Source organism: Tupaia chinensis, unplaced genomic scaffold, assembly GCF_000334495.1.
Source record: "Tupaia chinensis unplaced genomic scaffold, TupChi_1.0 Scaffold000014_1, whole genome shotgun sequence".
Classification (NCBI taxonomy): Eukaryota; Metazoa; Chordata; class Mammalia; order Scandentia; family Tupaiidae; genus Tupaia; species Tupaia belangeri.
Genome location: NW_006159444.1, coordinates 3,578,061 through 3,600,136, shown reverse-complemented (window position 1 = coordinate 3,600,136; position 22,076 = coordinate 3,578,061). Strand labels below are relative to the sequence as shown.

At 38.5% G+C, this 22,076-nt stretch overlaps 1 protein-coding gene and 1 non-coding gene across 3 annotated transcripts in view; both read right to left on the bottom strand.

Annotated features, from left to right (window-relative positions):
- Window positions 1-22,076, bottom strand: part of RGS17 (regulator of G protein signaling 17) — a 133,657-nt gene that overhangs the window by 28,258 nt on the left and 83,323 nt on the right. For both annotated transcript variants that reach the window (XM_006139991.2, XM_027769853.1), the window contains exon 2: window positions 7,851-7,994. In XM_006139991.2, coding sequence (XP_006140053.1) covers window positions 7,851-7,969 — 119 coding nt within the window. In that variant the 5' untranslated portion in view covers window positions 7,970-7,994. The remainder of the gene's footprint in view (window positions 1-7,850; window positions 7,995-22,076) is intronic.
- LOC114006952 (small nucleolar RNA SNORA42/SNORA80 family) lies at window positions 17,393-17,524 on the bottom strand. The gene has a single exon (XR_003548602.1). It is a non-coding gene; the product is annotated as a small nucleolar RNA SNORA42/SNORA80 family (small nucleolar RNA).

Below are 22,076 nucleotides of genomic sequence, written 5' to 3'. Positions count from 1 at the left end.
TACGCACTGATACCTCAGATGAAATGAGTCTCCTTGCGTGTGTGTGCAGTTCTGTTTTCAGGGAGTGGTTTCTTCACCATGGTTCAGACATGGATTTTTGTTTTCTGTTTCAAAAAATATCCTGTGACTTTTAAAGCACGCATCTCAGTATTTCCATTGGCAGAGAGCTGAAGTGTGACAGCATCAGAGGATAAAATAGGACATTAGTTTTGCACTGTTTTGAATTATAGAGGGCTGTGGTACTTGTTAAAAATGGAGGGAAGGGCAACCAAAAGCATGTTTATGAAGTGCTTAACATTCACTCTGTGAGATCTACCCTGGTGTGGGAACCTTGTGAACTAATGTTTCCAAAAGAGAGAGAATTTTAGTTTTAAAAAAGCCAGTTAGTTTACTAAATTCAGCCTGTGACCAATTTCTTCTGAGAAGAATCCAGTACAATGAGCCAAATCTTCCAGGCAATAAGGCTCAGTAGTACAAGAGGACTTCAAAAATTTTGTGGAAAAAATAGAATTACAGTATGTTTATATTGGTGCAACATTTTAAAAAAATCCATTTATAGTTTTCTCACCATATGCATTTTCCAAAAACTTTTAAAGGATGCCTTGTATATGAGATTATAAATATGACTAGGAAAATTGTAATAGACTCATTTCAAACTTGGAAATAAAAAGTTGTATTATGTGCACCAAACGTTATGGACTGGATATTAAGAGGCTTTCAGTTAATGAGTCTAGTGATGACAAACCATCGGTTTCTTTGCCTGTAAAATTAGACACAGCATTTTCCAAATATTATTTAAAACATTTTTTTAGCAAGGGCATTTTTTTTTTCCAAACAAAAGCTTATACCTAAGTCTAGTATGGAAAACAGCTAATACAACCATTCCCTTGGAAACCGGCAGTTGGGAACCCAAGATTATAGTCAGCAGTACTTCGGTCCTCTATATCCTCTGAGCCACCATTTCATCCACAATGCAAGGCCACTGTGGACATTTGGGAGAGATGATAGCTCAGGTCTTCTGAGTTCACACAATATGAGAAAATCTATCTTTCTGGATGGAATACCATGAGAAGAAGTAAGGCATTAAAAAGAGGAATTAGTGGAGCCAGTGGGTGGCATAGTGATTAAGGCACTGGACTCCCACATGGTTGACTGTGGTTCGAGTGCCAGACCTGGAAGCTTAAAAATCATGTGGGGCATGTGTGTGTGTGTATGCCCAAGATCCTGAGAGAAGAATGGAAGAGAAAGGATTTCAGCATGGCCACGCCCCTGGGGAGTGATTTCCCACTTTCTCTCTGTCTCTGTTTCTCCAGTGAGTACACACATTCTATAGCAAAAATCTCTCTCCATGGGACCAGCAGATGGTGTAATGGCTATGTCACTGGATCCCACCATGGTTCAAGTTCCGGACCTGACAACTTAAAACTCACGTGGAGCATGTGTGTGTGCATGCCCGAAATTCCAGGAGGAGAAGGGGTTAGAGCATGGCCATTCCACCCAGAAGGGGTGATTTCTCACTTTCTATCTCTCTGGTGAGTATATACCCGATAGCAAAAATCTCTCTAAAATAAACAAGGAAACAAACAAAACAAACAAACAAAAAAAAACCCTCTCTCTCCAAAAAATGGGGAGGGGGTAAGATTAGGACCTAAAAACTAAAAAATAGTCTGGGTGATTTCAGTGTAACTGATGTTACAAGAGGGTGTGTAGGACAATTTGAGAATTAGCATTAAGCTCAAATAAGTCCACAAGCCTGACTGGCCTGTCTTTTTGTTCTGAGGCTCCTCATTTCTGTGTACACACAGTAGTTTATTGTCTGCAATGCACTTTTGTGTGTGCAATCCCATCTGCCAGCATCTGACAGCCTCACTGCTCTCCTGACAGCAGTTTGTGAGGAACCCACGACACTGTTTAAAGGTTTTTTTCTCATCCAGAAAAAGGAAGAAGATCACCCTCTGAAGAGGCAGGTCATTCTATTCGCCAGTATCATTCCTGAACCTCTGGACAAAAATGGTCTTGACAAAACTCTCTTTACCTAGTCAGAAACTGCTTAATCTCACGTGTAAAACATTAATGGAGTGACTAGTGATGGCCTAGTCCAAGCATCTGTCACTCATTTACACAAGATAGTAAATGGTCTAAAACTCATTCTTCTGTTTCCTCTTCTTGAAGTGAAGGGCTCTGAGGAGAGAAAGGAATAGACTAATTTGGGGAAGAAGTGGTTCTTTGACAGGGCTGGAAGATACATTAGCTTAATATGTCATTAGGAAGTATATCCAAACTGTTTAAATATTTGATGGAAATTTGGAAATATTCAGCAGCTATGTATTTGCTTTCTATATCCTCTCCCCAAATCAAGCATACGGATAATTTTATAAAGACAGAAATAAATTTTAAAACAGAAAAATTGACAGCAAAAGGAATATAAAATACAAATTTGAGAAAACTGTGTATTATTTAAAAAGTCCAGAGCATGTGAAGCCAGGGTCAGGTATTTATATTTATTACTAGATATAGACATTTAGTTTTCTAAATTCTATTTCCTTAAAAGGAAGTAAAATCAGCCACATTAAAACTGGTCTTATCACAAAGGACAGTTACTTTGTATTTTTGATTTCTGCTTTGTTTTTAGTCCTTAAATTGCATTTTTTTAGTGTTTCTTTTTGTTCTGCTCCTTTGACCTAGCCTGGAAAATTTGAAGAACATTTCTTTCTTTTTTTTTTTTTTTTTCATTCCAAAAAGCACTTAAAATTTTCTTTCCTAAACTCAAAGTATAATGACATTTAAAAATGTAAGTGGACATTTTAATTTGCAGTAAGATAAGAGTGTTGTAATTTTTTTTTTTAGTTTAGTTTTTTTTTTTTTTTTTTTTGAGAGCTTTTTTCTATAGGGCATGTGCGCTCCCCAGAAAGAAAGAGAGAGACAGAGAGACAGAAAGCAAGAAATCACCCCCCAGGGGGGATGGCGATGCCGCAATCCCCTCCATTCTCCTCTCGGGATCTTGGGTATGCATGCACGTGCGCCTGGCGTGAGTTTAAGCCACTGGGTCTGGGACTTGAACCACAGTCAGCTACACGGGAGTTCAGTGACATAGCCATTATGCTAACTGCTGGTCCCAAGATTGCTGTAATTAAAATCCATAGTTCAAGACAATTTAATTTCCATCCTTTAGAAATAACCTGTTTATCATACATACATGGACTACTACATTTATAGACTACATTTATGGCCTAGACCACTTATGCACCCATAACTCCTTGCTAACAAATGCAGTTCCTGACACCAGTTCTCAAGTGTGGAACTAGTAGAGCATGCAGCTAACACACCATGTGTTTGAGGATCAGTTGTGGAGGTGTGCAGAGCTGATGAAGCTTCTGAAAGCTGTTTTGCTCTTAACCCATCATCTGTGTTCTGTGACAGTCTGGTGCTCATGAACCAGTATTTTATTATTCTTTAAATTTCATTTATTTATTTCCTGTTAGAGAGAGTGAGAGTGAGAAGGAGAGAGGGCACACCCAACAGGGTCTGCATGCTGTGATCCACCTCCAGCCTCAGCCAGCAAGACCTGGAGGTCTGCCACATGTCAAGCACTCACAAGACACCCTGGGATGCAAATCTCATGTGAGCTCAGCATTGCAGTGTATTGCATCACTGCAGCACCACTGCAGCTGGCCCTGTTATTTGATATGTGCTCTGAGAATTAATAGAAGAAATTTCACTAAATATTTATCTGACCGTTAACAAATACAGCATGACAAAACTTCTCTATTCTTATTCTGTTTTGGTGTTTTAATCTTGAAGCAATTCAGAAATAAGTTTGGGGAAGTAAATAAAAGCATACACTGATTACATAATTATGATACAGTACAAATGAGAACAGAAGTATAATCCTGAACACTTGTAACAATGTATTGGCAGTGTTACATACAGAATTTAAAATAAGATAGCTTTCTTTTTAAACATAGTTTTTATGTTACATCCACAAGCTGATCTTTTATTACGAGAATTATTAAATTAATTTGTTATTGTTATTTATTCCTTAACTTTGCCAGAGACAGAGAGAGAGAGAGGGAAAGGGTTCATGCTAGCTCTTTTTTTTTTTTTTTTTTAAAGAGATTTTATTTTTCCAGTGAAGTGTTCCATAGCTATTCCTTCTCTTCCATTCTCTCAGGATTATGGGTATACTTGCATACACACCTGGCATGACTTTCAGGCTACCAGGTCTGGGACCCAAATCATGGTTGGCCATGTGAGAGTCCAGTGCCTTAACCACTACACAACCTATTGGTCCTTATTTCACTTAATTTTTACAAGAACTTTATGAGGTGGGGATTCTTACTGCTGTTATTTGATAGATGTGGACTCTAAAGACCAGGGAGATTAATTTGCTGAGGGGTGAGCACAAAATTTGAGCACAGCAATCTGATTTCAAAACCATTGGGTTAACCTAGTATATGATATTACCTGAATTAACTATAAAGATCATGCACAATAAGATGACTCAAGCATCTGGGCCTTTCTTCCTGGTATAGAAATAGGTCAGGGAAATCCAGAAGGCCAGTGTTAGTCTAGAACATCAACCTGTCAATTGAATCTTAAAGGACCCCAAATTTATGGACTAAAGGAAAGCTCTATAGAGTGTAGCATCCCCTTGAGAAATCTCTGCACAAGTGTTAAAGATAGGCATCCTACTGATTTTCTCATTTAAAGACACTTTGAGAATCAGAATGGAAGCAGGTTCTCTAAGGTCCCCAAACCATGTACATTTAGCGTTAACTATGACAATCAGCTTGTCTAACTTTTCACATTTTGTAACAGAAAACCAAAAAATAAACAGATTACAATTTTGCATGATATCCAAAGTAGTGAAAAAAACTGCAATAGGAAACAGGTTCTCTGGCTCCAATTTCAAAGTGTTAGCGAACTGACTTGGCTTTCAAATCAAGTGTAGCTCCGACTTTTGAGTTTGGTGGTCATGAGCTGGTGGCCTTTTTCTTCTGTCCTCATTGGCAGCAGTTCTGTGGTTGTTACTGCCCTGACTCATAAAATAGTTATCTGACTATGCAACTGAATGATCAACACCCTATGAAGAAGCATGTAACTAAAAACTACATTCAATGCTACATACGTTCTTATTAAACAGCAATGTTTTTGAGACTCCGCCCTCCTGCCTCCCAGATCTAGCCAGGACAAGCCAACCACCAGCTATATACATTTGAGTTCTGAGTGGCCTATTTCAGGGACTAGGACAACTGAAGGTTTTGTGCCCAGACTTCACCCTCCCATCCCCCAGATCTAGCCAGCCTCCACACACTGAGATTCTAGATAGGTCTAAGTGCACAGATGCCAAATATGTGAATACTTTTAGGGTCAGGGTAATCCTCATATTCCATGGATCTGCTGCAAAGAGGGAGAAAAATGGTACTGCTTAGAGTTTGCAGGTCTCCTCCTCTTCCATGTCTCTGAACTCTTAGATTTAACTCCAAACATTAGGAAAAAAAAATGTATAATCTATCACATGACCAGAAGCCACTGCAGAGGTACAAGAAATATGAGAAGTCAAAAAAAATCTCTCCTCCAAGGGAAAAGTATAACTCCTCATCCTCCACAGACAATACAAGAGAACTCATGGAAATATCAGGTAAAGAATTTAGAATATTCCTAGTGACAAAGCTAACAGAGATGCAAGAGAAAAGAGACAACAAACTCCAGAAGATGCAGGAGAAAAGAGACAATGAGTTTCAGGAAGTCAGGAAGTTTTTGCACCATCTGAAAGAGGAAATGTGCACCATAAAAAAGAATCAAACAGAATTGTTAGACATAAAGGTTGTAATACAGGAAATCAAAACCTCCCTTGAAAGTATTAAAAGCAGATTAGATCATGCTTAAGACTGAATCTCAGTTGTAGAAGATAGAATGTCTGACCTAGAAAAATTCACCAAAAAGACAGAAAATAATACAAAAAAATGAGAATAATATACGAGTAATACTAGATACCATTAAATGCCCAAACATCCAGAAAATTGGTATTTCATAAGGTGAAGAAAATAATGAGGGCACTGATAATCCATTCCATGAAATACTGGAAGAAAACTTTCTGAACCTAGAGAGGTATTCAAATATCCAGACCCAAGAAATACAGAGGACCCCAAGTAGAATCAACCCAAGAAGATCTTCTCCAAGACACATTATAGCCAGGTTGACCAAAACTGCAGACAAAGACAAGATACTAAAATTGGCAAGAGAGAAATGTCAAGTTACTTTCAAAGGATATCCCACCAGGCTAATGTCAGACTTTTCATCTGAAACAATGCAAGCAAGGAAAGAATAGGAAAATATACTCAATGTGTTAAGTCAAAACAATTTCAACCAAGAATGCTATGCTTGGCAAGATTAACTTCATATAGGAAGAAAAGACAAAAACATTCTCAGATAAACAAAACCTGAAGGAATTTACCAACACCAGACCAGATCTCCAGGAGGCATTGAAGGAAGTACTATACCAGGAAAACTAAATTCAGACACGGAAATATGAATACAAAAAGCAACCAAGAGAATGGCTAACTTAACAGTAGAGACAAGTCTGGAAAGATCAGTATCTTTGAATGTTAACTTCCAGAATTTAAACAGAAAGATCAGATCATAGTAACACTGCAAATTCAATAGAAGAAAGATTGATTACAGGAGACTGAACTGGTGAAATAGAATTTTACAATTTATGACTAAAACATTACTAATGTTATTCTATGCTTTGTTGTCCAGATTTGAGGACTTTTGTCTTCTCTTAAACTTCATCTACCTACTGTTTGAACTGAATCCTCACCTTTTTCCTGGCTTTGAGTCTTAAGCAAATTTCTCTTAACAATTTTTTTAAATTTTGACCTGTTAAAGCTAAAACTGTTTTTCTTGAAATAAAAATAAAAACACATTAAAAATACCTATTTAATGACTGCAGTAAGCTAGATAGCCCCATTTAGGTGCTATATTAGGGTGGGAAATATCAGAGGTGAGGGATAGGGAATCAAACGGGAAACAAAAAGAAGTAAAATATATAAGAAACAAGAAGTGGAAAATTATTTGTTGATGATAACACGTGGTAATATCCTTGACTGAACCAGTATACAGTGTATTCTGGAGGGAAAATCTCATTTTGTGTACTGTAATGATGTACAGTGAATGAATGTAAATAAAGAAATTTAAAATAAAAAAGTAATAGTAACAGCTAAAAATAAAAACAGATTATATTTCAAAACTAAATAAATGGCAGTGTTTTTGCTCTATCTGTAACACTGGAGAATATTGTTTATCAAATACATAACTATAATCTTCTTCTTTCTTTTTTCTGCTTTAATTCATCAGGAGGCTCTCCAAAAAGGCAGAGAGAAAGAGAGAGTCCCCCAATGGAGAATGATCACACTGCAATCCCCTTTCTATTTCTTCATCTTTTCAGGATTTTGAGCATGCACATACATGTGCCCAGCATGTTTTTCAAGCCACTGGGTCTGGGATTTGAACTGCACAATCAGCCATGAGGGATCCAGCTCCCTTAACCACTAGTCCCATAACTATAATCTTATTTCCACCCATATCTTTAAGAGCGTGGATGGAGAAAGAGATTATGTAAAATAATTTTGACCTCTTACTTTACTCTTAATTTAAATGTAGGTTCTGAGAAAATATATTTCGCTTATAGATATGTCTGCATTAAAATAATGATGGTGTATAACAGCCTTCCTACTTCCAATGGAAAATAAAAACATGTTGAGATGTTTCTATGATTCCAAGATTTGGTGTGCATGCTCATTCTAGTTATTACTTAACTCAGGTGTGGTAGAGTACAGATAACATACCAGGAGCAGCTGCAACAACAGCACCAACAAAAGCAACATGTGTTGTTGGGCCTCTGGTTTCCAGGAGCTTGAGACACAGCAGGTGTTCCTTCATTTTGTGACTGCTGCCTTTTTCGCATTTCAGCTACTTCAGTACCCAACTGGCTGAAAGAGACAAAACATAAGGTATAAAAAAAATGCAATAAGATCAATTTCCTATGCTGAAGGAACCATAATCTATTTAAGGCATAGTGATTATTTTGCTGGACTCCCAGGTGGCTGACCACAGTTCAAGTCCCGGACCCAGTGGCTTGAAACTCACACTGGGCGTGTGTGTGTTTGTGCCCAAGATCCCAGGAGGAGGATGGAGAAGGAACTGCAGCATGGTCATTCCCCGTCCGCATGGTCCTCCCCCCCCCCCCCCCGTGGGTGATTTCTCACTTTCCCTTCCACTGTCTTTGTCTCTCTCAATCCAGTGAGCACACGTGCCTCAGAGCAAAAACTTCTAGAAAAAATAAAAAAATTAAAAGGGAAGAAAGATAATTTAGGAAAAGGCAAAACAAATAGACTTTAATTATCAAACCAAAAATTATTAGATTGTTTTTGTCTTTGTTGCAATAGGTCACGTGCACTCGCTAAAGAGCTAGAGATGAAGAGAAAGTGAGAAATCAAACCCGCCCCCCCCAGTGCAGATGGCTCTGCCACAACCCCTTCTCCTCCATTTCTTCTCAGGATATTGGGCATGCAAACAAGCCCAGAATATCATTTAAGCTGCCAGGTCCAGGAGTTGAACTTTAGAGTTGGCTCTATGGAATCCAGTACCTTAACTACCATACCACCTGCTGGACCTCTCATAAAAAAGAAATCGGGGGACACTATCTTAAAAACTTTCAGGACAGGGACCAGCAGTTAGCATAATGGCTATGTTGCTGAACTCCCATGTAGTCAACCACGGTTTGAGTCCCAGACTCAGTGGCTTAAACTCACGCCGCGTGTGGGGTGATTTCTCGCTTTCTGTCTCTCTGTCTCTCTCTGTCTTTCTGGTGAGCACACGTGCCCTATAGCAAAACAAAACTTTCAGGACAAACTTCTACCATTATCTGCTGCGTAAAATTATAGTAACCATGTTGCCACATATCAAAATTTAAGAAAGATAAATATGATACGTTTGAAAATTTATTTTTCACTACCTTTCTTATTCAAGGATCATCAAATCTTTTCCTTTATGAACCCTGATTATAGTGTTTGTGTACTTGTTCTTTCCAAGGATGTTTACAGTAAGATGAATTGAGCTTTACAAATCATTGTTGCAGGGCCAGCAGGTGGCGCAAGTAGTTAAGGTGCTGGACTCGCACAGAGTGGCCACAGCCCTTCCCAGATCTTGGCTTGAAACACACTGGGATGAGAATTGTGTGATGAAGGAGAAGGGATTGTGGAGTGACCATCCCTCCTGGGGGGGGGGGTGGGGGATGATTTCTCACTTTTTGTCCCTGTCTCTTTGGCGAGCATACGTGCCCTATAGCAAAAATCTCTCTCAATAAATAATCAATAAATGAATAAAATCATTGTTGTAAGGTTTCTAATAATAATGTTATGAGAAAAATAAAGTTTGCTTTAGTTGCCTCCTCTCCTTTTTTTTTTGTTTTTAAATTTCATTAAAGGCCACATGCACTTGCCGAAGAGAGACAGAGAGAGAGAGAGAGAGAGAGAGTGAGAAATCACCTCTTCCCACCCAGCTCCCCATGGAGAATGGCCACACTGCAACCCTCTTCTCCTTTCGGGATTTTGGGCATGCACCCTGTGTGCTTTTCCAAGTTGCAGTACTTGGGACTCATAAGGCACAGTGGCCTTCACCACCAGGACACCGGCTGGCCCTCTCACCCCCTTTACAACACTCGTTCTCTTTTTTGGCACTTTTGATTAATCTTCGGTAGCATTGCCAAAGTGTCATCTTTTCTGTTCAGTGTCAATGTTGTGCAGACAAACTGTTCCTTCCTCTACTCCCCCCACCCCCGAATTGATTTTCATTGACTAGAATACTGGGGGAAGAATAAAAAGTCAGAAAATTTAGGGATTTATTTTGATAGAATTTATGTATCATGGCAGACAAAAGAAATATATATATATCGTGGATGCCTTACCCATGATTTTACAAATCAGGCCAAATGAGTTACCACTAATTTATAGGACCAATCCTGATCAAGGACTATGTTGAGGATAAAAATTAAGCTTTATTTTAGTAGAATAATATTAAATTCAACATAAACTCCTAAAAGGAATAAGTTCTACTGAATATTTTTTATAAATGTGCAATGTATATACATACATATATATATATATATACACACATTATATATATATATGGGTGAGAGCAGTAATTATTAAAACTAGAAAGTGTTTCAGGTCATTTGGGCATTGTAAGCTCATTCCTCAAAAATTATATTTTCATTATAACACTGCGATAAACAGTGTTCTTGAAAATAAGATAAACATCTCTTTAGACCAAAATGGAATATAAAACCATAATGGTAAGTAAACAGGAGCTAAAACCACAGTCTTTTTGTAATTCGAATATTAAAACAGGAAGGGGTGAAAGCCCTACACTCCAGTGAGGTGTAAAATGTTCCAACTAGGAGTTGGGGGAGACCAGAGTGAAAGCTACCTGTATAAAATTGGGGGTTGTGGTTCTGCCAGTCCTAAATTGGCATCAAAAATAGCTATGTCAGCCATTCAATCCCAGCGAGCTAGTTGCAGGAGGCAGATGATACAGAGAAAGCCATCTGGATTGGATGTAGGCTGAGCAGCCCACTAGTTCAGTGACTGGGTCTGAAATGTTTCCAGAATAATTGCTGGCTGGGGGAGAATCTGAGATACTTTAAAAAGTTGGTTGGAGACCGATGGTCTTAAGAAATTAGTGGAGACAACTGGAAAGTATTACGCTAGGAAGAGTTAGTGAAAGAGAAAAATGTTCCTCTCACTCAGCACGTTGCCCGATGGCAGAAATCCAAATTCATTCTCCAAGATGGACAGTCAACTCAACAATTCAGAGATGAGTACATTCCTGATAAAATGCAAGTAATAGAATCACCTAAAACTAGCCAACATATGCTAAAGATAAATGTGATGGAAATAGCACCATTCATAGAGGAGAACAATGAATTAGAAAACAAAATTAGGCAAGTATGAAACAAGAATAGACAGCATGGAAAATGGAAATATAAAAACAAAACCAAAAAATAGGCATTAAAAGATTCAGATGGAATAATCACTTCTCCAAACCTCGAGAACATGTGATAGTGCCAAAGAATGTACCAGAACTCACCAAATACAAAATGATGAGACACAAAAGGATAATTGAGACCAATCAAGCAGTACCACTGACAGATTCCTATATGCACCCAAGAAAATTTTCACCATATGAAAGAATGAACAGATTTTCATGGAAGTTATATTTTATAAGAAGTTGGCTGGGAACTTCCCAAAATTGGAAAGAAAGAAAGTTTTAACATTGAAGAGCACACCACATGCTGAGCAGGATATATAAAAATAAAACCTCACTTACACACAGTAGAGTAAAATCATGCAACTCCAAGAGAAAGAAAGAAGCTGAATTACGTGCAGAGGAGCCACACTTAACTGACACAGACTGTTCACAAGCAATATTAGATGCTGATAGCAATAGGCAACGGTGTAACATTTCCCACTGAGAGGAATAACTAGCATCTTACAATTTTATATTCAGTTAAGTTGAAATAAAAGCGTGAAGATGATTTCTGATAAATAAACTGAGTTTATTACTCAAATCCTTGCTGGAAATACATCCTAAGTAACAAAATTTGAGGGAAGATGTGGATTATAAGAAACATTCAGCAGTGAAATCGGTTAAATATGATACTGAACTTAATTAATGACTGGTTATAATAAATCCCTATTGTTTCTCTGCTTAGAAACAATCTACAAGAAAATCTTAGATCATCTAAGTCAGGAAAATGGGAGGGCTTACCTATTCCTTCTCTGAAATTGTTTTGTAGAAAAAACAATGTCTTTGTATTATTCAATCCAAGAGATGTTTTATTATTTTATTCTGGGCTTATCAGCAAAATTTGGTATTATAATGGCCTGAATATATTTCCCTCAAATTTATTTGTCGGAAAAACTAATCTGCAAAGTTATTATAGAAGAAACTGGGGTCAGGTGAAGGTAATTAGGTCATGAACGTAGAGCCCACATGGACGGGATGATTGTCCTTATAAAGGGGGTTTTAGAGAGCTCTCCTGTCCTCTTCCTGCCATATGAGGACACAATGAGAAGTCAGCACTCTGCAAGAACCCTCGTCAGAATGCAATCATACCCTAATCTTGGACCTCTAGCCTTCAGAACTGTGAAAACAAATTTCTTTATTTTTCTATAAGATACCCAGTTTATTGCACTTTGTTAGAGCAACCCAAACTAAGCAGTAATATTGCCAGCATTTTTGAAATAGTTCCTTCTCTTGCCTTCTTGAGTCTGTTTGCATTTGTTCCACTAGCTACTACTTGTCTGCTTTGCTGTTTCCTTTTCGTCTTTGTAACCTGCAAAGTTTGGATAGCCACAGGACTCTATCCTTGGGACTCTATCGTTTCTGTGAGAAACTCATTGATACTTTTTATTGGACCTATAGTTTCTGTTCAAAATCCCCAAATTTACAGTTAGTAAATTTTAGAACTCATATACCCAACTACCCACATGACATCATTGGAGATGTCAAGGTGGAATCTCAAATTTAACAGTCAAATCTGAACCTGTTATTTCCCCTAAAACGTGTTCCTCCCACAGTATTTCCAATCTTAGCAAATTAAAAGGCTTATTCTTATCATTATTCAGACCACAAAACCTTGGACTCAATTTTGATTCTTCTATTTCATCTAGTTCCCATATAAACAGACCAGCAAAAGTGAGACCTCTTTAAATGGTCTCCTCCACTCCCTTCTGATTTTACCACTCCTAGTCTCTTCCTATTCTCTTCCATTCTATTCTCCACACAGAAACCAGAGTGAGTCTTAAAACATAAGTCAGGTGGGACCAGCAGATGGCATAATGGTTACATTGCCAGACTCCCATGTAGTCAATCGTGGTTCAAGTCTGGCAGCTTGGAACTCACCCCAGGTGGGTATGTGTGCATGTGTGTCCAAAATCCTGAGAGAAGACTGAAGGAGAAGGGATTGCAGTGTGGCCATCCCCTCTGGGGGCTGATTTCTCGCTTTCTGTCTTTCTGTCTCTCCCACGATCACATGTGACCTATAGCAAAAATCTCTATAAAAAATAAATAAGTCAGGTAATTTTAGCAAAGAATCTTCCACTCAAATCTAAAGAGCTTCCAGTGGTTTCTCATCTTATACAGAGTAAAAACAAAAGTTCCTGCAATATTGGTCCTTTATTCTCTGAATATATCTCCTTTTCTCTTCTTTTTTGCTCACTCTGTTTTAACCACAATAGCCACCTTGTAGCTCCTCAGCCATGCCCAGAACAATCATATATCAGGGCTTTTATACTTGCTCTATACTCATGGCTTGACTCTTTTAAGTTTTCACTCAAAAGAAACCTTTGTGACCATCCTATTTAAATTAAAGCTCCTTCCCTCCACCTTGGTATGACCTGTGCCCCTCTCCTGTTTAATTTTTCTCTGTATTTCAAGCACACACACACCCACATATGTGTATTTATATAATCATCATCAATCATACTGTAAGTTATACATGTTTGTCTAATTAAAAAATAAACTCCATGAAAGTAAAGATTTTGCCTGTTTTACTCATTGTTATAATAATGTTTGGCACAGAATAAGTATACAAAAACTATCTGTCGAATGCTGAAAGCATTTATAAGCATTCCCATTAATGACTAGAGACAGTGATATCCATTACACCTGACATCAAAATTGTTAATTGCATAATGAGTACCTTAGATTTATAAGCATCAACTTGAGGAGACCAAAAAACAATGAAAACTGCTGCAAAATATTCAATATGGTATGATTAACATAATTTTAATATACATACAAATAATAATACATATTTTTCCTCAATAATATACTAAGCAAAGTTCTAAAAGCATGAACTGGATCCATGGCTTTGGGTGTTTGGAAAAGTTAACAATGGGAAGGTGATTGGAGAAGAAAGGATTTTGACTTTATTTGATCATTTGTTTAAAAAAGATCTGAAGTAGGGCCAGCAGGTGGTGGAGTAATCAAGGTGCTAGACTCCCACATTCAAGTCCTAGACCTGGCATATTGAAGCTCATACTAGGTGTTTTTGCCCAAAACCCCAAAAGGAGACTGGAGAAGGGATTGCAACATGGCCATCTCCCCTGTGGGGTGACTTCTCACTTTCTCTCTCACTGTTCCTCTTTGTCTCTCTTCAGGGAACACACGCACTCTAGGGCAAAGATGTTAAGAATAAATAAATAATTAAAAATAAAGATCTGAAGCAAAAACAAAAAATCACTTCTTGTTTAATTGAGATAACGGGCATAGGAGTATATATTTATTGTTTTTTTTTTGTGCTTACCTGTATTTAGTTTTCTTCTGTAGCACACACATATACACACACAAACACACAGAGCTTTATAACAGATTTTTTTTTTCTCAGATGGTGTGTGCACTCACCAGAATCAGAGAGGGAGAGAGGGAGAGAGGGAGGGAGGGAGGGAGGGAGGGAAGGAGGAAGGGGGAGAAAGAGAGAGAGAGAGAGAGAGAGAGAGAGAGGACACATCCCCTTATGGGAAATAGTTTCAATCTCTTCTCTTCCACCTCCCTCTTCTTTTGAGATTTCAGGCATGCATGCATATGTGCCCAGTTGTTTTCAAGCTACAGAGTCCAGGACTCAAACAGCATGGTTGGCCATGTGGGATCCAGCTCACATAACCACCAGGCTGCAGGCGGACCAGAGATCGTTTCCTTTCCTTTCCTTCCCTTCCTTTTTTCCCCCTTTCCTCCCCTCCCTTCTTTCTTTCTTCTTGTTTTCTTTTTCTTTCTTTCTTTCCTTTTTTCTTTCCTTTTTTCTTTCTTTCTTTCCTTTTTTCTTTCTTTCTTTCTTTCTTTCTTTCTTTCTTTCTTTCTTTCTTTCTTTCTTTCTTTCTTTCTTTCTTTCTTTCTTTCTTTCTTTCTTTCTTTCTTTCTTTTTGATGTAGGGCACATGTGCTCCTCAGAGAGACAGACAGAGTTAAAGGGACAGACAGAGAGAGAAAGTGAGAAATCACCCCCAGGGGTATGGCCACATTCCTTCTCCTCCATTCTTTTCTCAGGATTTTGGGAACACTGCGCACCTGCACACATGCTCAGCATGATGTTCAAATCACCAGGTCTGGGACTCAAACCTCAGAGCTGGCTATATGGGATCCAGCACCTTCAACTCCATGCCACCTGGTGGTCCAAGACTCTTATCTTTGTCTCAGAAATTTACAAAAAAGGTTCAATAGCTTTCCTGAGAATTAAATACAGTAATTTTCTAGCTGTTAAATACAACTTTTTAACACTTAAGACAGTAATGCCACTGTAGGTGGGGTTTCTATTTATTCAGGCAATCTCTAGAGAGAATGTTGTTTGAAATTACTGTAGAAGGTTCAAAATATTATTTGTTAGATTTTCAATACTTTCCACTCTTTTCTATATCTTTTGGTTGGCTAGGAAAAAAAAAAGCATATGCTTTCTTTGTGTCCCAAGGTAATATTGTATGAGGTACCATAAATATCTTCCTTCTGGAAATAAAAAATTAACTCATCAATTTCTTCTGGGTACATTTCCACACCACTTGAAGCAGATCACTTCTATTTCTGTGATTGAGCTCTACATGCCCCTCACTACCAGCTGTTGAGCATCTCATCTGTGTTCTCCTGGTCAGCTTGGCACACCGCTGTGCATAAGCAAAGCAGTTCCTGTCTTACTTTGCTACATAGCTGCATCATCCAAAGGGGCAGACACATAGGGCTGGGGAAGAACCACTGTCTGAGAGCCGCTCAGTCAAAGTGCTGATGAAGCTGCTTCCCAAATCTCAGTCAGTGGGTGAATAAGCATGTGGAATAGTGGCATGGCCTCAGGTGCTGGAACACAGCATCCTGGAACTCTTATTTGCATCTCCTTCCTGTGTGCAAGTATAAACTGTGGTGCTCAAAGGAACTGGCTGGGGCTTACCAGTAAATATAGAAGGGAAAATCTCTACAACAGTTACATTTTGTATTATGTTCTGATCTGGGGAGGTAAAGGGGAGAACAAAAAGATAAAAGAGTAAGATAGAAACAAGGTGTATGTGTTTTAATTTTTCTTTTTCTACTTTACAATTCCTTATTTATATTTAATTGGTGAACATCTTTGTGGGGCACAATATGGATTTTTAAAGGCATATTTAGAGTGTATGACAATGAAATAAAGGATAATACTATATTCATCATTTTCAGCTAAGAATACCACATTTGCAATATATGTGTAGGAGTGGCAATGTCCTTTGATTTCATTCAGTTGTGATATTTTTGACAGTTTCCTCCTACTTTGATACTGCTGTCTGTGTCCCAACTAGCTAAGATTACGGCCATGTGCAACCACGTCCTGCGTGTTCTGGTTGTCACTGGGAACCTAACCTGGGCCTCTAGGCAGCTTCCAGCCTCCTGAGTGGTGATACTGTCTGTGTGCCATTGGGTCTGGGCCATCAATTCTAGTTTTAAAAGAAGTAGTTTTCTTAATGCCATAAATTTAAAAATGGGGGAAAAGGAAAAAAGATAACTAAAATGAAGCATAACCACTGACAGAAACTCTCAAATACTTTTTCTTCTTTTTTTGAGAGATTTTTTTTTTTTTTTGCTATAGGGCCCATGTGCTCGCCAGAAAGAGAGAGAGAGGGAGAGACAGAAAGCGAGAAGTCACCCCCCATGGGGGATGGCCATGCCACAATTCCTTCTCCACCATTCTCTTCTTGGGATCTTGGGCACGCACACACACGTGCCTGGCATGAGTTTTAAGCCACCGGGTCTGGAACTTGAACTGCAGTTGACTATATGGGAGTCCAGTGACATAGCCATTACGCCAACTGCTGGTCCCCACAGATGAGATCTTAATTTACCTGTGCCAGGTATTCTTAAGCTTTTAAACCAAGACTGGTCAACTCTTTGAAAGAGGTTAATTTATAAGGACGTCAATTTACATGGATGATTAGACTGAAAAAAGCTTGTTTGGTTCTACATTTATACATGAAATGGGCTTCCAATGCTAAGTGGTCTCTTTGAAATACAATTGGAAAGGAGATGGTGAACTCCTGTTTATATCAATTTATACACTTTTTTTCTTTTTAAGGCACTATCTCACTGTGGTGATCTCCCTGTTTCAGCCTCCTAGCTAGGAATCTAAGCACATACAGCCAAACCTACGTTTTTAGGTTGGACTAGGAATTGAACTTGGGCTCCCAAGGGATCCAACCTACAGAGCACATCATCTTAGCATAGAATGCCTTTGCAGGTAGGCCATTTTGTATACTCTTATAAACATAATTTAATCCTTAAGCATTGACTAATACTACTCATCTTACTTTTCCCCCTTCTTCTGTGCAACTCGCTTCAGTTGCACCTGCCCATAGGCAAAGACTAGGTAATAGTTAGGGGCCAGTTTGTTCTGGCATGGGGCACTTTGAGAGGCCCAGAGGGACAAGCCTACCATAAATCCAAACTCATGTATACTATTCATATTTTCATTTAGATATTATTTTCCTATAGAACTATAAATCTCTTAAAAGGAAGAAGTGTGTGTGCATGTGTTTTTCTGGAATCTCAGTGTTCTCTGTAGTGAATACATAGTAAGTACTGATTATTGATGATAGTGAATAAGATTCCTTTGATTATTAAAAATACATATTTTCTCAAGGCAGAGATTTGGTAGTTTCACATATAATTCTTAGAGCTTAAAGCACCTTGCCAAGTTTGAACAGTGCTGCTAGTTTTTTCCTAAGTATCCCTCGCAGAGGATGTGGGGTAAATTCATATGTAGACAGTCTAGAGGATTAAAGCCTGAATGGCCTGATGCAATGTAAATACTCATATGTTATCTTAAAAATTTATATAACGCTTACATTTTGATACATATTATGTGTAAGTGCAAGAATTATAGTTTTATATTTCCTAAGTTTGGGAAAAAAAGAATTATTTTTCTTGGGTTGCCAGAAAAGCCATGATGTATTTTTCTACGCAAAAATGCATCATGACTTTTCCAATGACCCATGGAAAGACTAGAGACACCTTAATGGCCAAGATGTTGTTGTAGTAAGATTATAATTTTGGCAGAGTAGGCTAGATGAACAGATTCTACATAGTACAATTAGTTCTCATCTCACTCTTGAAGTCTATACATAGATATATAGATATAGATTTTTGCTATAGGACATGTCCACTCACGAAAGAGACAGAGAGATAGAAAGCGAGAAATCACTCCCCAGGGGGGATGGCCACACCAAAATCCTTTCTCTTCCACTCTTCTCTCAGGATTTTGGGCACACAAACACATGCACCCAGCATGTTTCAAGCCTCCAGGTCCCAGACTCAAACCACGGTAGACTATGTGGGAATCTAGCAACATAACTATTATACCATCTGATGGACCTAATGTCACAATATTTTTAGGATTAAAACTTACAAATATACAAAAGGCAATATCCCTCATTTCCAAGTTCTGTACTCAGGCTGCCTGTGTCCAAAACTTGCCTCTGCTATCAGCAGAATGACCTTTGGTGAGTTACTTAGGCTTTCTGTGTCCTAGTGTCCTTAGTGGCAGATGATAATTGATAATAATTGAATACATCAGTGCATTAGTTCCCCATAAGCGTTAATGAATGGAACATGTAAAACACTTGGGATAAATCTTTGCATATATTCTCAATAAGTGACAGTTCTTATAAGGTAATACTGAAGAGGATTGTTCAAAATGTTGACAAGAAATCAGCATGATACAGTCTTTTCAGGCTACAGATGTTGAAGATTTTCCTCAGTATCTTCTTGCTAAGAGATTATTTCACTTCCTATGTGGTGGGTTGTAAAGTGTTTGTATCCATTGGTGGGAAATTTCCTATCTCAGGGAACTACACAAAGGCTTACTCAGTGAAGAAAGACGACTAATGTTTTTTTTTTTTTTTCACCATTAACACTGTAATTTTTATCACATGTAAATGAACTGATTCTCAAGTGACTCATGGTACCCACAATCAACTCGTTATCCAACAATCAAACTTTATTATAATTGCAGCCATCTCCTCATGTTTAGTGAAAGCATTTAGTTTAACCATGTAGTCATTGATTTAGTGTTGTGCCCCCAAAAGGTATTTGCTAAATAAGTCAAATTTGTGAAGCCCTCTTTAGTGATGGGGTGGACAAGGAATCAATCCGCCATGGAGAGATGTTTATTCTTAGTAGTGGTATATTTTCCCTACGAAGAAAAGTAACTCACTTCTCAATTTAAAATTTCTGATAACCACCCTGTTTCAGCTGAGCCAGCATATTGATGTAACAGCAAGATTTCAATATCATTTTATGGTCTATTTAGCTAAAAAGAGCCTTATTCAAACTAGGCTTTCCTTTTTTTAGTGGGAGAGTTCAGGAATATTTTTTAGTGTAGACTTTGTTTTAAATCACTATGTTATGATTACATTAAAACCACTGGAGTTCAAGAAGCAAACTCTGCATATACAAAGTGAATAATCACTAAGAATATGGTTGTGGTCTCTAGTTGAGGTGATCAGAACAGGCTCCATCAGTGAGTATGTCCTCATGGAGCCTCTTCCAGTTGATATATAATGCTCACTAAAATGTCACACCCTCTCTTCATACTCATAATACATTTCCACATATATGTATTTATAGTACACACACACACACACACACACACACACACGAATAATGACTCCTGTGCTTTCCTCTTTCTTTAAAGTACTGAATCGGATTCATGTCAGCTCCCACCTTGTTTTGGCTCAGGTATATCGACTGGACATATTTAGAAGCATTGTTTGACAGGGCTATTCAATAGGAGTACCTGCACAGGTCAGCTGCTAGTTTTGTTTCTAAAAAATTCAGTCATTCTGTTTCATGAGACATCAAAATTTCTATTCTCATTATTCTGCAGTTCTGTACTTTTTTTTGGACTGTGCTTTCTAGAATTGCAGTGGTTCTGGAATAGGAGAGAGCTGGGCTTGAGTTACGAAGGTCTGCCTTGTATTGGCTTTGTGGCATTAAGTAACTTAACCTCTGCCTTAGTTTGTAAGATGGAGAAATGAGATTAATTTCACTCAGTAGCTGTAAGGACTGGAAGAAAACATACATACTGCTATCATTACTACTAACCATAGCAGAGTGCTAAGGGAAAAAGCACTTAATATTATCTGTAATCCCAATCATAATCATTGTTCCATTACTATTATTGTTATTACTCCAGAACAAACTTCTGTCTTCTTATTACTTGAGGACTTTTCTTCAAAATTTCTCTGAGTTTAAAAATATAATCCCAAGTGTGACTGGCTTATTTAGCAATTGCTGGGGTTCTTACGTAGGAGTTACGTTTTGAGCCTTTGCCATTCAAACTGAAGTTCATAGACCAACAACATCTCATCATGTGGTGGGTGGTTAGAACTGAAGATCTCAAGCCCCACTCAAGACTTACTGGATCTGAATTCGTATTTTAACAGTATCTCCCAAGGGGCCAGCCAGTGGTGTGGTGACAATGCAATGCTCTGCAATGCTGAACCCATACTGGATGGTCTAGGTTCTCATCCCGAGCTCTCCCTGTGCTTGTGATCTGGATTGGACTATGGTGTGAAGACCTATTTGGAGATTTCTTTCTCTCTCTCTCTCTTCCCCTGGGAATAAATAAATGAAAAACAAGCCGAGTTAGGAAGCACTGGTTCCGGGTACACTGAGTTGTGAATCTGAGGGTCTGAGCCACTAGGCAATGCGACTGGTGTGCAGAGGTCTACTCCTGAGAGCCAGAAGGATGTGCTGTGTTCTACTGAAGCACCAGTGGGAGAAAGGATCACAAACGCTTTGCTGAACTCTAGTCCTTTTCATGCTTCTCTCTCTTATTGCCCTCTCCATGTCTCTTCCCCATTTGGGTAGAAATTAGTACTCCCTCCTTGATGTCCACACAGTGTTAACATGCATGCCTGCCACTTTGAATTGTAATTTGTGTACAAGGCACTTCTCTTCCTGGACTCTGAAAGCCTGAAGAGTTTCCCCTGGTGGAAGCAATTTTTCCAGGAAGTCTCTGTAGATAGCCTGTGGGAAAGCACCGTGTGCTGGCCGGCCTTCTCTGACCTGCAATTCCATTTTGACTTAGAGCTTTGTCGTTTATGAGATTTTTCTACAAACTTCTGAGCTCTTTGAGGGCAGAGGCTAGGTCATCCATCAGTACTTGTAGTACACATGAAAGGATAATTGTGAGTCTCAATTAAGCTCCAACCACTCATTTTTTGTGAGCTCAGAGGAAAAACATTTGCTTTAATGAGGTAAATGACTCATAAAATTTAACTCACATTTCTTTTCCTTAAATGTTGGTATACATTGACATTTTTGTATTTTGGAATATAGTGTAAGCCAGTATTTAATTTTGCACATAAATGTTGAGTGCATGAGTGTGTTTTAGAGATTTTTGCTACAGGGTGCCTGTGCTTACTAGAAAGATAGATAGAGAGAGAGAGAGACAAAGAGACAGAAAGGGAGAAATCATCAATAGAAGGGATGGCCACACTGCAATCCCTTCTCTTCCATTCTCTCTTGGGATTTTGGGCACACAAGCACACTGTGAGTTTAAACTGCTGGGTCTGGGACTCAAACCATGGTCAACTACGTGAGAGTCCAGTGACATAACTATTATGCCATCTGCTGGTCCCAGTGTGTGTGTGTTTTAAAAGAGAGTTTCCCCATGCCACAATCCTCCTGCCTCAGCCTCCCAGGTCAGCAGAACCACAGATGTGCACCACTGGGCTAGATGCTTTAGGGTGGGCCAAGAACTGAACCCAGGCCTCTCATGTGGCTCCCACCTGCCATGACGTAGCATTTACAATGTGCTACTAGGGCTGGACCATAATTCTACACACAAATTTAAAAATTAGTAATTTTGATGCTAATATTATCAAGAGTGTATGGCAAAAAGTACCATGAATAAGCTTGAGAACTAGTGACCTCTATGTATTAGATTATCAGGAAAGTCATGATGTATTTTTCTGTGCAAAAATGTGTCAAGGATTTCCC